At 39.3% G+C, this 15,085-nt stretch overlaps 1 protein-coding gene across 10 annotated transcripts in view; it reads left to right on the forward strand.

Annotated features, from left to right (window-relative positions):
• The window catches only part of ARID1B (AT-rich interaction domain 1B), a 331,009-nt gene that overhangs the window by 180,024 nt on the left and 135,900 nt on the right, over positions 1-15,085 (forward strand). For 7 of the 10 annotated variants that reach the window (XM_061378216.1, XM_061378224.1, XM_061378217.1 and 4 more), the window contains exon 5: positions 4,334-4,375. The exons of the other annotated variants lie outside the window; for them this stretch is intronic. In XM_061378216.1, the coding sequence (XP_061234200.1) occupies positions 4,334-4,375 (42 nt within the window). The remainder of the gene's footprint in view (positions 1-4,333; positions 4,376-15,085) is intronic. 10 annotated transcript variants of the gene reach the window in all.

The following is a 15,085-nucleotide window of genomic DNA, read 5'->3' on the forward strand; positions in this document are numbered from 1 at the left end:
CTATTATATGGGAACTGGCATGCATCAGAAATGATTATTAGTGCTTATTTTCAGATTCCCCCCCAAAAAGATGGAGAGGGGCTCTGTGACCCATGTCTTTTGCAAGTCAGTTATTTTGTCCTTGCGTACTTGCTATTTCATATTCTGTTGTTTGGATAATAGTCTTGGGTATTAAGCGTAGCTGTAATTTGTCCTGTTAACAGTATTCCACTCCCTGCAGCTCTTGCTGAGTTCCAGCTAATCCTATCTCAGACAAAGTCTTGATGAGATAAGGAGGAGCTGGACTGAGAACCAAATCAATGCTGAGTATGGCTTTGGAGAAGACCAAATGATAATAATTCCTTGTGTCATCTGATCACTGGGTTGTACAACTCTGTTCCAGAAAGGTGTTGCTCAGCATTGCTCCTCAAGGTTTTGATCTGTGTTTCAACTCCTTCCCTCTTTGATGAAGGTAAAAATAACTCTGTGAACAATTTACTGTAAGTCCCCTGGTTGCAATGCAATATTGTTTGTCGAATTGGAGCTGTGTGAGTCCTTTATTGAAAAGCAAAACAAAAATACCGAGGAAGTCTCATTACTTCTGACAAAAAGAGACTCAGGGCTACTCCCGGGGTTGTTTCAGGGTACTCCACATGTTACTCATCAGGGATTTTCCAGGCTGACATGAGCATACTTACAAATTCTTCCATCTTGTAAAATAAAAAATATTAAATGCTATTTCATTCTACTCTTAAATTATATAATAGTATGTAAGCACTAGTGGTTTTGGCCACAGCTGCCCCTTTTTGGAGATCATCTAGGTTGTGTGGGGAGATAGCAGGTTCATCATGTCATGTGTTGGGAAAGACCTGAAGGGTTTGGGGGCACCATCCTGGCCAGTTCTTGGTCCCTGAAGTGCAGCATTTGGAGCAGGAGCCAGGAGCAGGCTCTGGGAGGGTCAGGTGCCCAGGTAGAACAGGCATGCTCCAGATGTGGAATACTTCTGCACCCTAGGTGCGTCTCATCTAATTGATCCACAGAGTATGATTAATACACATGCTGTCTAGATATTACCGCATCATTTACCCCTTACCGCTTACAGTGGCCTTCTAGCCCAGAATTGTAGAACACTGTAGTGTGGTTTGAGTTTATTGATTAGAAGTGAAAAGACTGTTAGATTCTTCAGGTAAACTGGAAGAAACACCAATTAACAGTGATTAAAAGTTGCTTTTACTTAGAAATAAAATACATGGCAAACAGACCCATTTAGTTGTAACACTGTACTGTGAGGAGTGGAAAGTGGACTGAAGCAAAGATTCAGAGCAGTGTCTAGGAGAAAGCTACTGTATCTGATACAATCAGATACATATATGTGAAATCAACAGTGCTTCATGTAAGAACCAAGTCTACTTTTTTTAGTGATGCAGTGAGTTTTTCAGTGTGAAAGAAAAACATTCCCCACCCAAGATAATATATTTACATATGTCCAGGCAGAGCAAACAACTAAAATAGGAAATGTTTAACTGCCACAAATAAGCATATAAGAAGTTCTTAATTAATGTATGATTATCTCAAAGCAGTAATGAGTCACTTGTTCATTTTTTTGCTTATTGGTATGGAAGTGATATATCTTGAAGACGATAAAGAGAATGATGGTGCTTGCCTGATTCTTACCAAATTTTTCATCTGTCTGGGGTGATGTGGGTGCTGATTGAAGTACACTCTCATTCCCACTAGAGGGGGGTCCTCTCAGCCTAGGTTGTAATGCATTTTGGCTTGTCTTTATTTAACTCAACATGAGGAAAAACGTTGTCCTACATCTTGTTTCAGTACTTTCTATTGAGTATCTTATGGTGTCAGCAATTACTTGTTTCTTACTGGTCTTAACTGCCTTTTATACAAAGAGTTAAAAACCAAAGCAAGTGGACTAACACACTGGTAAACACAGTAGTAACAAAGAATACAGAGAGCATTTTATTTCATTGTCTACAGGGCGAGGACAAGTATTTAGCATAGAAGTGGTGTGATTACTCTTGGAAAACAGAAGTGGCGTTATCAGACCTGTTCAATAACTATTTTTAATTAGAATTATCTCCACCAATAGCTGCACTCCGAACCATTTTATTCTCTGTGAGCCTTATGTTCTAAGCATGAAAGAAAATACTTCTATATATAAAGGAGACAAGATGTAGAGTTTTTACATCAGCTTAGGTTTCTGCTGTGCTCTTTGATGTCACAATTTGTTCCTCTTCTCAGTTTCTCTGTGAAAAAGAGGATTGAGTTTTGTAAATGCTCCAGTCATTGTGCCACGCTAATTCATGTGTTTTGAAACTATGTCAGTTGCAAGCGTTCCCTTGGTCTTGAACAAGCAGGAGCTTAGCACAGCTTGTTTGTTGACAATACCCCTGTACTCTACCATGAAGGTCCCCTCATGGTGAGGTGGCCTCTCCACAGATGAGGCTGAGAGTGGAGGCCAAACAAAGGACGCCCTGCCTGATCTCTGCTGGGACAGTGCTAAAGTTTTGTGCTGTCTGCAGTGTGCTCCTGCGGCGGGGAGCATTGAGAGAGCACAGGGCAGAGGGCAGCCAGCTCTGGGCTGGCTCGGTGGGCCGTCAGCCCAGCTGGGACTTCTTGGGAGGGACAGGAAGAGAAAGAAAAAGTAGTGCAAGGGAAAGTGGACTGGAGCTTGCAAGGAGCTTGCTTCCTGGGGTCAAGGACGGAGGCAGAGAGGGACCCAGTGTAACAGAAAACTCTCCAGGTTTCCTAATGAATCTCCACAACTGAAATGTAGCAGAGTAATAAGCATTAATGGATCTGGAGGTAGCTTCTAGGGTATGTGACTGGCACATAATCGATAAAGAAAACCGAGTGAGTTTCCAACAAGATTGTTCCTGTTTTGGGGTCTGCCTAGTTACAGTAGCTGGACGTTGTGCTAAAACAGTAAGCTTAGTGGAAATGAGCATTTGCAGTTTAGATGGGTACTGTATTAACCCTAACTGGACTGCTTCTGGTAGTGGAATTAGTTTTTCCAAAGGCCACTTGAACGCCTGAGCAAGGTACTGTACTGGGACAGGCAGTCACACTGTTATTTCCAATCCAGTGGTTTATTAGTCTCTTTTTGGCCCTGGGCAAGTCACTTTAACCCTCTGTCTGTTTCTTCATCTGTAAAATATATTATGGATATTTATCAGTCTCACCAGGACTGATTGTTTAATATTTATAAAGTGCCTAAAGGATTAGAAGCTTAATATAAGTAGCTAATACATACCATTTTAGATTGATTTTATTTACTTGATTTTTCCCCCCTACCTTCTATTGAATGAGATGCTATTTTGTAGCCTCTTGCTGCTGTTCCTAATCAGCTGGACAGGTCACATTTGGGTAACTTCAGGTTTGTTTTATTTTATTCCTAGTCCCTATAAATGCTTTATCTCCTTCCTGCTTTCTTCCCTCCCTTTTTTAATTTAGAGATGAAGAGATACCATATGTTGCTAGATCATGGCATAAATATATTTAAGTGCTCCCATCATTGTTAGTTTATCTGCCTTTCCATTATAAACCTCTTGTTCAGGGGTTTATAACTCTGGCATTATAACGTGCTTCAGGCTGAAACTTGACATTCATTTTTTCTCTCTTGATTTGCTTTAAATCCTTCACTCTTCTTAAGTTAAACTGGAGATTAGATACATTAGTTATAGTTATACTAGTTGTATAAATCATGATGCAGCAGTAGGCATTTTAAATAGGATGTAAATCAGAGAAATGGAGAATTTCCTTGTTGTTAAACTGTGCGCCTGGGAGTAGGAATCTGGGATTCTTTTCCTGAGTGTGTCCCTGGCTTGGCACATGACTGCTGAGAAATTATTTAACCTCTTTCCACCTTGGTCTTTTGTCTGTATATTGGGATGATGACATTTCTTACTTCACTGGTGCATTGGGAAGCTTAATTAATTAGAATTCATAAAAGAACCGAGATTCTCAGGTGAAAGGTGATGAAGTGTGAAGTATTTTTAAGGAGTCTTAACGAAAAATCAGTGCACCTGCTCTTCTGTGTCTGTTGACTGTTGTTCCAGATCAATGCTTAGAGGTGTGCAGTCTGTGGCTTTACGTCAGTTAGGCTGAGAAACCTTGTTTGTGTCATGAGGGATACTCTTTGAGTCTCCTCTCGTCAGGATTTCTGTTGTCAGCTGTTAGTTAGGCATGTCCTATCATATGTAGGCTTTCTAGGGTTGACCAAGACTGGCATCTTCATTTGCAGATCTCTTCTTTGCCTGGACTGTGGTTCTGTGCTCAGGGAGAGAGAGGTTCTTGGTGGTGGCTAAATGTGAAATGATCTTTTTCCTTATAATTTCAGGTTGAAGTCTTGGCCTCCGAGGATGCTACATTTGGACACAAGGTGTGTAGTTCGATGCAGTTTTGTTACATAGGTCCCATCAGTTTGAACTGTTGGATGTGTTGTCACAGAAGACAACAATTTTCAGCCTGAGAATTCAGGACCCTGTGACTTAACATCCATCAATTCCTTCCCTTATGTGTGGTAATCTGACAATCACACACAAGACTGTCTAAATGCTGTTACTTGGCATAAAACCCATGAGGGAGTTTTACGTGCGGAAGCCCATGGAACATCAGCTTTGTAGTAACTGTAGAGATTGGCCTGGTCAAAATGCTGGATTTGTTCTTGTTCCATAGATTTGCAGCTCAAAAGTTGTAGTTGTTATCTGTTTTGCAGTCTGCGGAGTAAGCTACTTTGTTGATGGTCCTTTTTCACAGTGCATCTCAAGTAGAAAGTAGTACATTGAACAGCTGCATCACCCTGTGTTCAATTGTAGATCAATGTATGGCACACAGTGTGTGTGTTGGTGAGACCGCTTTAAACCTACTCTGCTAAATAGATGGGCTGTATCCTAGTTATTGCTCAAGTTTCTTTGGCCAGTGAGCATTATGGTGATGTGCACAGTTTTAATTGAGCACTAATCGCAGATGATTTTAAGCAGGGCAGATTGTGTGTAGGCTATATCTGCTTAGCTAGGAGGAGAATGGGGAGGGGAAGAAGGAGATTGTAGGAACAGTAGGCCAAATCATGACAATGAAGAGTTTTGTGCTGCTGAAGGCCCACATGCTGTGATACTACTGCAGGTGAGAAAATAACAGTAAAAGAGCAGTGAGAAAATACTGTCAAGGTTAAAAAAAAAAAAAAAAAGAGTTCTTCAGTTTTATATAGAACATGAAAAAATTAAACAACAGAAAAACCCCAAAAACTTTTAGATCACTTAAATATTCATGATGCTAAAATTTACCTTGTGTCTGTATTGTACATTTTTATGTTGATCTCTGATAAAGTGATTTAAATAAATTATTAAAAAACGGAACTACTCCACTATTATTTGAAGTATTTAACATATGGTAGTCTGCAGTATTTTCTGAGGTTTATTTAATACCCAGCCTGCATACAGAATATTTCTTGAATATTTAATAAACTTGGAGGGTCAGATCTTGTGAACTCATTTTCATAATCCTTCAGAGTAGGTGGGTAAACAGAAATGTTGCTGAAGTTTATTGTAGCCAGTCACTCTCACAACGAAAGCACTGTGGAAGAAGCTTCTTACTTGTTTCATGGTTAGACTTGCAAGCTGGTGTTCAGTCTTTGGATTATCTTGATGGGCATCCTTTGAACCTCCTTTTCATTATCAAAAGTTTTAAGAATTTCTAGTACTGGGCTTCAGGTTTACAGAACTGAATCATTATGCTTACCAACATCATCCTCTAGAGTCTCAAGCAACTTTTCTGTAAGATTAAGCTTCAGAGCAAATGGGGTCTTCTTACTCACATAAAACAGTGGCTTAATGTTACATAGTGTACTATATATGTCTAGGGATGTCATGTACTTTTTATCAGTCAAGGAGAAAGGTAAATGTTCATCCCAAATGTGTTAATTCCAGAATTTATCTTAGCTGTCTAGGCATGCTGTGAAAGCACTTTCTTTCCTCCTCTCTGTTAAGAAGTGCTTCCTTTACTGTCTGTCTCAATGACAAATAAATATTAGTGTCTCTGTTACATCAAGTGTCTTTGTTAGATTAACAAATGAGTTGGTATGTCCATGGAGAGTATGTGTTAACACCATTTTTTAATGAAAAATAATTTTAGTTTTAGAAATCATGAAGTAAGTTGGTATGGTGAATACCAGGTAATACAGATGAGAAGGATATAAGGTTGAAAGTTTCCACGATATAAAGCTTTCCTTGATCCTAGCTTTTAGCCTGCATTTCCCTCCAGGTCTGTTGGAGACTGTTGAAGGGGCTGTCTTTATGGGTTTGGGTATAGCATAGGCTTGAAACATTGTAGGTCCTCTCTATGTGCATAAACAGAAGCATAATTTGCTGCAGGGGATGAATCTTCTTTTGACTGTATCCATTCCATCTGTCCTTAGACACTTATCACTTAGTTTTAGGATTGTTGACAGGCTGTGTTGCCTGTAGATACTAGAACACTGGTTTAAAAACAGAATATTTCTAGACTGCTGAAAGAGTTTACAATGTTATCTGTTAGTCGTAAATTCTCCATGATTTTAGTCTCATGGTAAATATGCGATCTGGCAGCAAATGGGGCTGTTTCCCAGGAAAGCACTCTGAACAGACAGCAGAACATTGTTCAGCTTTACTGTGGTTATTGTCAGTGAAGTGAAGGTCTGGCTGGTGTAGTCTTCCCCCAGGATAGTTGAGTCTTTGGTGGTGATAAGTGCATGTAGAAATCAGCTAGAGGATGCTTTTGATGCAAGATACACATATTGATTTGGACTAAATAATTTTTATTTTAGAAAAGAAAATTAAAAGCAAAAATAGTTTCCCACTGTCAAAATGCCCAGGGAAGAGGCACCTTGAAGTACCAGATCTTATCTGCTAAGCACAAAACAGGTGCAAATTCCAGACCATTAGCAAAAGTCCTTAAAAATGTTCACTCACTTTTTTAATGAGAAAACAGTCTTCCCAGAACAAAGGTAGAATGAATGTAAGGCATTTATTGGAGTAAAAATGAGATTTTAATATGAACTTTTTTTTTTTTTCCTTTTGGTATTCTTTAATGGACCATGAAAATGCAAGCAGCTTTTTGATCAGTTTTAAAGTTGTGGTTTTATAAGTAAAAAGATGCACAGGTTTGACAGCATTGCTGTCCAAACCTTTCGTTTGGTTGAGTAATAGGAAGCAAAACCATTCAGCTTTCTTTGCAACTAATTTTACAGAAGGAGGAAGCTGTTAGTGTGCTGTAACAGCTTTTTCGAAGATGGTACATGTGGTGTTCAGTTTCATTTACACATTCATTGGTGTGTGTGTTTTATGCGTGTTTGTTTCTTAAAGAAAAGGAAAAACCTAAACGTCTAGCTTCTGACTGATCCTTCTGCTTCAATATTTAGAGGGATTGTTACATGTATGTGGTAGTTTATGGAGAGATGTAGGGGAAATGACCACCTAGCAAATCACAAACAGCTGATGGGTGATCTGGGACAGTGCGTAACAGTTATGCCTGGTTCATTCAAATTCTGCTGAGTATAAACTCACATATATAATAAGTTTCTTGAAAACTGTAGTTGCCAAGAAACTAACACAGAGTAAGAGTGAGTAGATGAAGTGGTATCTGCCTGAGTCTGCAGCCAACACACAGGAATGTATTTCAAAGTTGGAAACTCCTTCAGTCCCATTAATCTTATTAAAGCCTAATGGTGATGTGTAAAAGACTAACAGTACCAATTTATTTTGTGTTTATTTTAGCTGGAATAGGAAGATAGATCTTAGCAGATGGGATCAGTGTTCCCAGATGGTAGAAAAAATTAGGAGGGATACAAAGATGTGGGGAAAAAAAAAAAAGGTGCACAGAGCAGAAATAAAAGGTTTAACCATTTTGAATTATGCTGATTTAAACATGAAAGAAATGAACAAATAAAAATAACAGCATCTTGAGGATTTTTAAATCCTCCTTTAGAGATTCAGATGCTCAGTTTCCATAAGAACATCTTAATCCCTGAGGTAGAATTGAAAATCTTAGTTTGAAAGGTTGCTTATTATATGAAGATTTAACCCACATTTTATTGTTGTAGGAGCCACATATTGGCATCAGCTGGAGTTAGTGTCAAATGCGGTAGCACGTACTCCATACAGACTACAAATGGTGTTTGGCCCTATCTAGAGAACAAGTTGCTTGGCTTTTTAAATATTTGTGCTTGGTTTACTCTCTCTCCTTTCCTTCCCCTTCCCTAAGGCTTTTACCGTCAGCATCTACCTGACCCAAATAACGTAGGGTAGAGGAGGCTTCATTCAGTTAAGCAGGGTGAGATCACCTCATCCACGTGTCTCAACCTGTCTGTGGACGTGTAAGTGCCAGAAGCTCTGTTTGCAGGGACGGCCGCAGAGCCCGCCTACCGCAGCTAATGCCGAGATGCAGTGATCCCAGCTTAGTGCAGCATTAATATAAATAAGTTTGTTAATGGTAGTCCAGCAGCTACATGTCAGAAGGCTCACAACTTTGTGCAACAGGAAAAGAGACACTTATGTTCCCACAGTGGGGGAGCTCCACCAAGAACAGGACTCTCTTATTTGGTAGTGAGCTTTAATCCTTCCATTGTGTGTCATTTTAAGCTGTGTTGTGATGTAATTGGCTTAATCATTACTATTATGTTGCTTTGCACAAGTTAAGATTGTAATTTGACATATGGAAATGAATGGCAACTGAATTAGTGATTTGCAGGTGTCATTTAAAAATGGGGCAGGGAAGAAAGCCTTTCATATTTTGCAAGCAGCATGTTTGCTAATGTACAGAGGCAGAATTAACTACACAACTGCATCTCACGCTGTCTTAAAGTAGGAGCAAGCCTCACCTGTTCATTTCTGGGACTGTGCTGCTTGGATTGAGGAAAGAATCATTCCCGATGGGTATATTCCCTGTAGGAGTGATTTTACGTTTCCTTTGCAGAAGACAAATACAGGAGAAAAGCTTTCTCTTTGAGTGAGAAATCAGCATAATGGAGACACAGCTCTATTAGAGAAATGCAGCAGGGGTGGCATTTCTGATGTGGCTGTGCCTGCGTGGTGGAGTGTTCAGCATTGTTCATGGAACCAGATGTATTTTGTGACATAGCATAAAGTGATGACCTCGTCTCCGTAATTCAGTAACTCTGGAAGTTGTTGAAAGAATCTGTTCCTTAGTCTTTCTAAGTATGTGCTGCTGGGATGCATTCTTTTAATGTTCTTTCTCTGATACAGGATACATCGTTTTGAGACTCAAATGTACTTAAGACCTAAAATACCTTTTTTTTTTATTATTTTTTTTTTTACCTCCCAAACATGCTACTTCTACTTGAGTTTATTAAGTTGGGGTTGGGTATTTTGTTTATTTCAGTTGATTTTTTGATTGGTGGTGTTTTTCAGGTTTTTTTTGTTTGGGCTTGTGTGGTTTGTTTCTTGCTTTCGTCCACCTTGCAAATGCTGCTTTATTGCAAGACTCGGCACATCATGGTGCATCTTCCATAGCCCACTTATTTTCACAGTCCAGATAACAGAAGTTCAAATCCTGAGGGGAGATTCAGCTGCACAAGGTAGCTATGTGCCAGCTTCCTGGTTTGAAGCATAGAACACTGATGAGAATACATGGCTGGCTGAGAGTTACGACTGCAAATCTAGAAGGAAACTGTTGTTCTAGCCATATCCGTAACACAGAAGCCTTGATATAGGGGATTGAGATGCCATTTGAGAAAATTAAGAAAGTGTGTTCTCAAAGAGATTTGTTCCGTAATTTTATTATCACTATTTTTATTTGTATTAGCTTGATTGCAGCAAAACAGTACTTACTTCTTGGAAAGAAGGAGAAAAGAAGCCATTGAAGGAGAAAAAAAGTAGGCATTAAAAATTGTTTTCTTTTACAGCATGCCTTGTTTAAGCCTGCTTTCTTTTGTTGAAGACTCTAAGCAGCCTCTGCTTCCGCCATCTGGTGGTTTCTAATAAAAGTTACAACTTCAAAGCCAAATTAAATTGTTTTAAAGCCAATTAATCCTTTTCAGAAGAGGATGTTTTCAAGTGTCTGAATTATCTCTGTCTTGATATGTTGACACTTGGAGTGTCTATGTGTGTGCTTAGTATATGGGAAAATACAGAGAAATGAGCCCTCATTTACATCTATCTGCACTGTTGGCTTTGGTAGGAATCTGGGGGTTGTAAATAAGATTTTGGATTTGTTTCAGCTTAGAAGAAGTAGATATTCATATTAGCCTCCAGTGACTTCCGTTTTGTTGCTCAGAGCAGAGTTAGGATTACATGTTTCCCCAGTTCTGTTGTTGTTTTCTTTGTGGAGTTGTTTCACCTGAGGTGTTCAGATGACTGAAAGAATTTCCCAACCTTCTTTCATTAAGTCATTTTTAAAGCTGTGTTTTAAGATTGCTGAAGTCTTATGAATGCCCTCTGCACTGGCTGTTCTACTAAGAGTAGAGAATGGCATTATAGCAGGGAACAATATTCTTAGGGACCCCTTAGACCTGTGTCAAAGCGTTTTGAAGTAGTTATGTTAAGTAGCAGCAACTTGAACATGTTTCTGCCTAGACCTTTGCATATCACTGGGATGTTACTTGGGAAAATTCAGGAACATGCAAAAGCAAGCAATTATGATAATGTTTCAGAAATTTCATTTATGTAATCAATAGTTTTTAATACCTGATGAATTTTGTCTCAATAAATAAAGTTCGTCTCCATCCATTGTGCAGTCCTCACTGTGGTCCAGCTTTGTCCTGAGTACTGTGGGCTGCACAGGAGTGTATCTAACCGCCTTGAGTAGGTAGCGTGAAATCAGTACAAGAGTGCAGTACCCCATCGAAATCCATTCCAAACAGCACCCGCTTGTTATGGTGGCCCACTCCTCACAGCTCACTCCTGCTTCTCATGGAAGAGAGGATTTTAAAGTTCCCAGGGGGGATGGAAAAAAAGTGAGAGCTTCTTAGAGTTTCTGATGCCTCCTTGTGCAGTGGAGGTGGATCTGGACAATTTTAAAACAATCTTGCATGAAGAAGAAAAGACAAAATGATACATAGAATAGGGAAAAAGGTTGTATGTTAGCCAAGAACCCCCAGATGTAAGAACATCAAGGCACGCTGGATAAATGGCGTAGTGTTTTCTTTCTTCCTTGTACCCTGTAGTCCACACTCCTGGACTATAGTCTCAGGAAAGACAAGACCAGGCAAGGTGAAGGAGCTGTCTCATGTGTCAGTGTCCTTGTTGAGGGTACAGCCTGTCAGTGTTTCTTGGATATTCCCTTGTTTCTTCTTCTGCCAGTGACCCAAATGTATCAGATGTTCCTTGTCAGCATGAAGCGTCTCACGATGCTGGCAGAATAAATACTGATGGCCACAGGGTTAGATTTAGGCACATGAGTATGTGGTAATATTTGTTTTACAAAGCTCTGGAGCCTCTGTGGCAAGCTGGTGTGAGCTCAGCTGGTGAACGTCAGCCTTCCTTAGCACCTTTGAATATCACTGTCCTGTGTTTTGCCCAGCACCTGCGGATTAGTGCTAAAAAGTGTAACTTGCTAGCTTTTCTCTAGCATCATCTCTACTTTGGTCATACATAAACATGATGAACAGCCTTCATCTCCAGTACTGCGCAGTTTATGTTGTTAAGGTTTTGATATGGCCACACTTTGGGTTTTCAGATGAATTTAAAGCTTTCACCACCTTTCTGAGAGCACAGAAATCAGTGTGCAGTTTCAGAAACACGTGTATGTAGTTCATGGCAACTATTAAGTATTTCCTCAAGTGATGTCTGTAAGTAAGAAGGCTTGGCAACTGGGTTTGCTTTTCTGATTCATGAGTAGCGTCCCTCTTTGGCCAGTTACATGCCAATTTAGGTTGCCACTTTTTTGAAATTGGCTGCTACAACCTTGAATTGTCCAGCTTTTGTGGCAGCAGCCGTAGCAGTCCGTACTTCCCTCGCGTTTTGGAAGAGATGATCTGTAGTGTGTTTTGCCCTTTCCAAGCTCCTTAGAAATGCCAGAAGAGTACAAAGTTTGATGCTTTCATGGTGAAAACATGCATTACCTTCAGGGTTTGACTGAACCCACAACCCACCACTTCACACCAGTAACTAAGATGTGGCGATAGCAGTTACCACAAAAAAGAAAAAAAAAACTTATTTTCTTAGCTTTCCTCCTGTAACTGCATTTTTAACTGGTGGATGCATTTGGGCTGCCTGACCCTGGTGTGCCCGAGCTGACTGCCAGCATGTGGTTTAGGGTTCTCCCTCCCTCAACTCTTAACATATAACCAGGGTGATGCTTGCCTGATGCGGTGGGTCCTTTACAGTTCTTTGTGGCCTCTGATTTATACTGCTGGTTTGAACTTTGAGGGAGTATCAGATCTACCAAGAAGTGATCTAACAGTTGGAACACAATGTTTGCTTGTAAATACCTGCACATTTTAAATAAATGTTGAGGCAGGTGGTCTCTTTGTTTGGGAGTGGGAAGAGGGCAGGACAGAGTATTTGCAAATAGTTCGCTGTTTCTTCTTGATTAGGAGAGCAGGTTAGACCAGATTTCTTTTTCTTCTGTAAATTCTACCTGATTGCACAACTGGTGGGACCAGAACTGCTCCCTCCAGCAACCAGCCCCACCTTGCTACAGGAAGCATGTTCCCATTGATATTGTGACTTAAAAAACAACAAGAAAGAAACCACAAATATTTACATTTTTAAAAAATTACTGTTCATTTGTTTGTGGGTTTGTGTTTTTTTTTGCACAGCATTCTTTTTTAACAGCATGAAATACATATATAGGAAAAGATTCAGATTTCTGCTATGTGGCTGCTTCCCTTGATTGCATACTCGGCTCATTAAAACTAGTGCCAGGGTTGCAGAGTAAGAAGTGCAAAGAGGAACGTGAGAAAGTTGTCGGGAAGACAGATATGATTTAAGTTTTTGTTTCCCCCTTTTTTCTCTGAGACAGGGTCAGGTGTGTATCATGCTTCTGCTGTGCTTTGCTGGGAAAAGGGCTGTTGACATGTGGCAGATTTCAAAGAAGAAAAAACAATGACAATAATACAGAATCTCAGGCTTTTTACTGAACACACATTTCTGCTGCAGAAAACACCGTTTTGTAACTTTGATGCTTCAATTATTCCGTTGTTCAGTTTTTAAGAATTTCTTCTTGTGTGACAGGGTTTTCTAGTGAATTGGGATTTTGATGGATAATTTTATTATATTAGGAGGACACTGGGAAATCTTGTTTTTCAAGATCCTTTCTTTGATTTTGTGAACAGATCTTAATATTTTCTAGTACTGGAAGATCAAGATTACAGATGGTTTCACCATGATTTTCGTGCTGTTGCAACCCTTTAAATTGTTTAATACTATACACATGTAAACTATTTTGATATATTTCTAATGTAGCAATCATTATGTGTTTTATGATTTTATTACTAAATCCTTGCTACTACCTGAAATAGAAGGTAGATGGATTTACAGTCTCTCTAGTAAAATTTGCCTTAACATTTTAATCTTAAGCAAAATAAGCATCATTCGTACTGTTCAATTTAATGTGACTGTCTGTTTTCATTCCACTGGCTGATTCCTCCCCCTCCCTTTATCAAGATCTATTTGAATCTCCCTGAGCCTCCTGTGAAACTTCATCACACTGTTATTCCTTGTGTCAGAACCGATGTACCGATTACCTCGTAAATATAATCTATATCTAGAGTGGTTTTATAACTTCAGTCCTTGTGCAAGGGCTGTGCTCCAGTGAAGTGGTGTCCGCCTTAGAAACACTGTGGGAAGGGCAGTTAGAATGCATACTAATTTAAAAATTAATAAATGTATTTTGAGAAATGTGTTAGCTGCTGTTTATGAAAGGAAGCATTGAAGTGAATCATGTGGAACTGGCTTTTGTCACATCTAAGTAACTAAATATCATTATAGCATATACAATTGTGTGCAGAACCTTTACAGTAATGTAGGTATGGCTGTTTATATGCTTATTAACTTGTAGTTTTTTTAGCTGTGGTGTGTGCAGAATGCTGCTGAGGTCAGAGTTGTTAAGCTGCCCCAGATAGTACTCAGGGAAGGAATTGTATTAGCTAAAGCTTTCTTGGTTTGGTGTCTTTTAAGCAAGATTTATTTTTTTTTTTTACTAGTAGTGTTGCAGAAAAGGATCTTGAAGGAGAAGTTTGGGGATGCTGGGCTTGGAAATGGCATGAAATTAAGGAAAGTCATTAGGATTTGAAGTGGTGTCTTTGGTGGAACAAATGTTTAATATGGGCATGATACTCTTAGGATCCTGTGAGTTGCCTGGCTTACTTATACAGAGGTCTGAAACTGAGATGAAGTTCAAACTTGATACAGTGAGCAAGGGGAAGATAATGGAGCACATTAAAAATGCAAGCTGACCTAGATATACTGTTGAATGGTGCCATGTGGTGTGCAGCTTTATATGGCAGGCTGCAGCATCTTGTTGACCAGAACAAAGCTGAAAAAGCTGAAAATACTGCACTGTTCACAAATCCAAAGAAAAGATTGAAGAATTGGGTCATCCTGTTCTTACAGGTGGCGTTAAGAAAAACACCAGTTTTTCACTATGAAGGCAGCTATTGATTTCTGTTAAATGTATACAACGTTTGCTTAAAAAAAAACCCTACAGGAACTACTTCTGGGAAATGATCAATGTGCATGTCCCATTGTTATCAGTGTGTGTCTACTTCCTGCTGTCTACTACCTAGGCTACATGTACACAAGACCCTGGCAGATGGAAGGGAAGCTGTAGTATTATGCCAGCAGTTAGTTGACCAGAGCTAAGTTCTTTCTGGAATATGATGAAATACAGTATGGTAAAGGGTAGCAGAATCCAGTCATTAGTTTCACACTACTTTTAATTCCAGATTAATTTTTAAGAAGTATTTTAAGAGGGGTCAAAGTATCAGAAAATGTTCATATGATATTATTTTCCAGATAATTAATATTAAAATAGCTTTTAGCTGCTGTTTGAAACCTGGTGGAAAGTCATTCATTTTTGCATTGAGACAGTTTCAGCTTAGAATGATTATCTTCGCTTATTTATAAATACCAAAAAAATAGCTTACAGAGGAAAT

Source organism: Neopsephotus bourkii, unplaced genomic scaffold (genome assembly GCF_033783945.1).
Source record: "Neopsephotus bourkii isolate Nb327-2 ecotype Australia unplaced genomic scaffold, CSIRO-AGI_Nbou_v1 NB_1765, whole genome shotgun sequence".
In the NCBI taxonomy this organism is placed as follows: Eukaryota; Metazoa; Chordata; class Aves; order Psittaciformes; family Psittacidae; genus Neopsephotus; species Neopsephotus bourkii.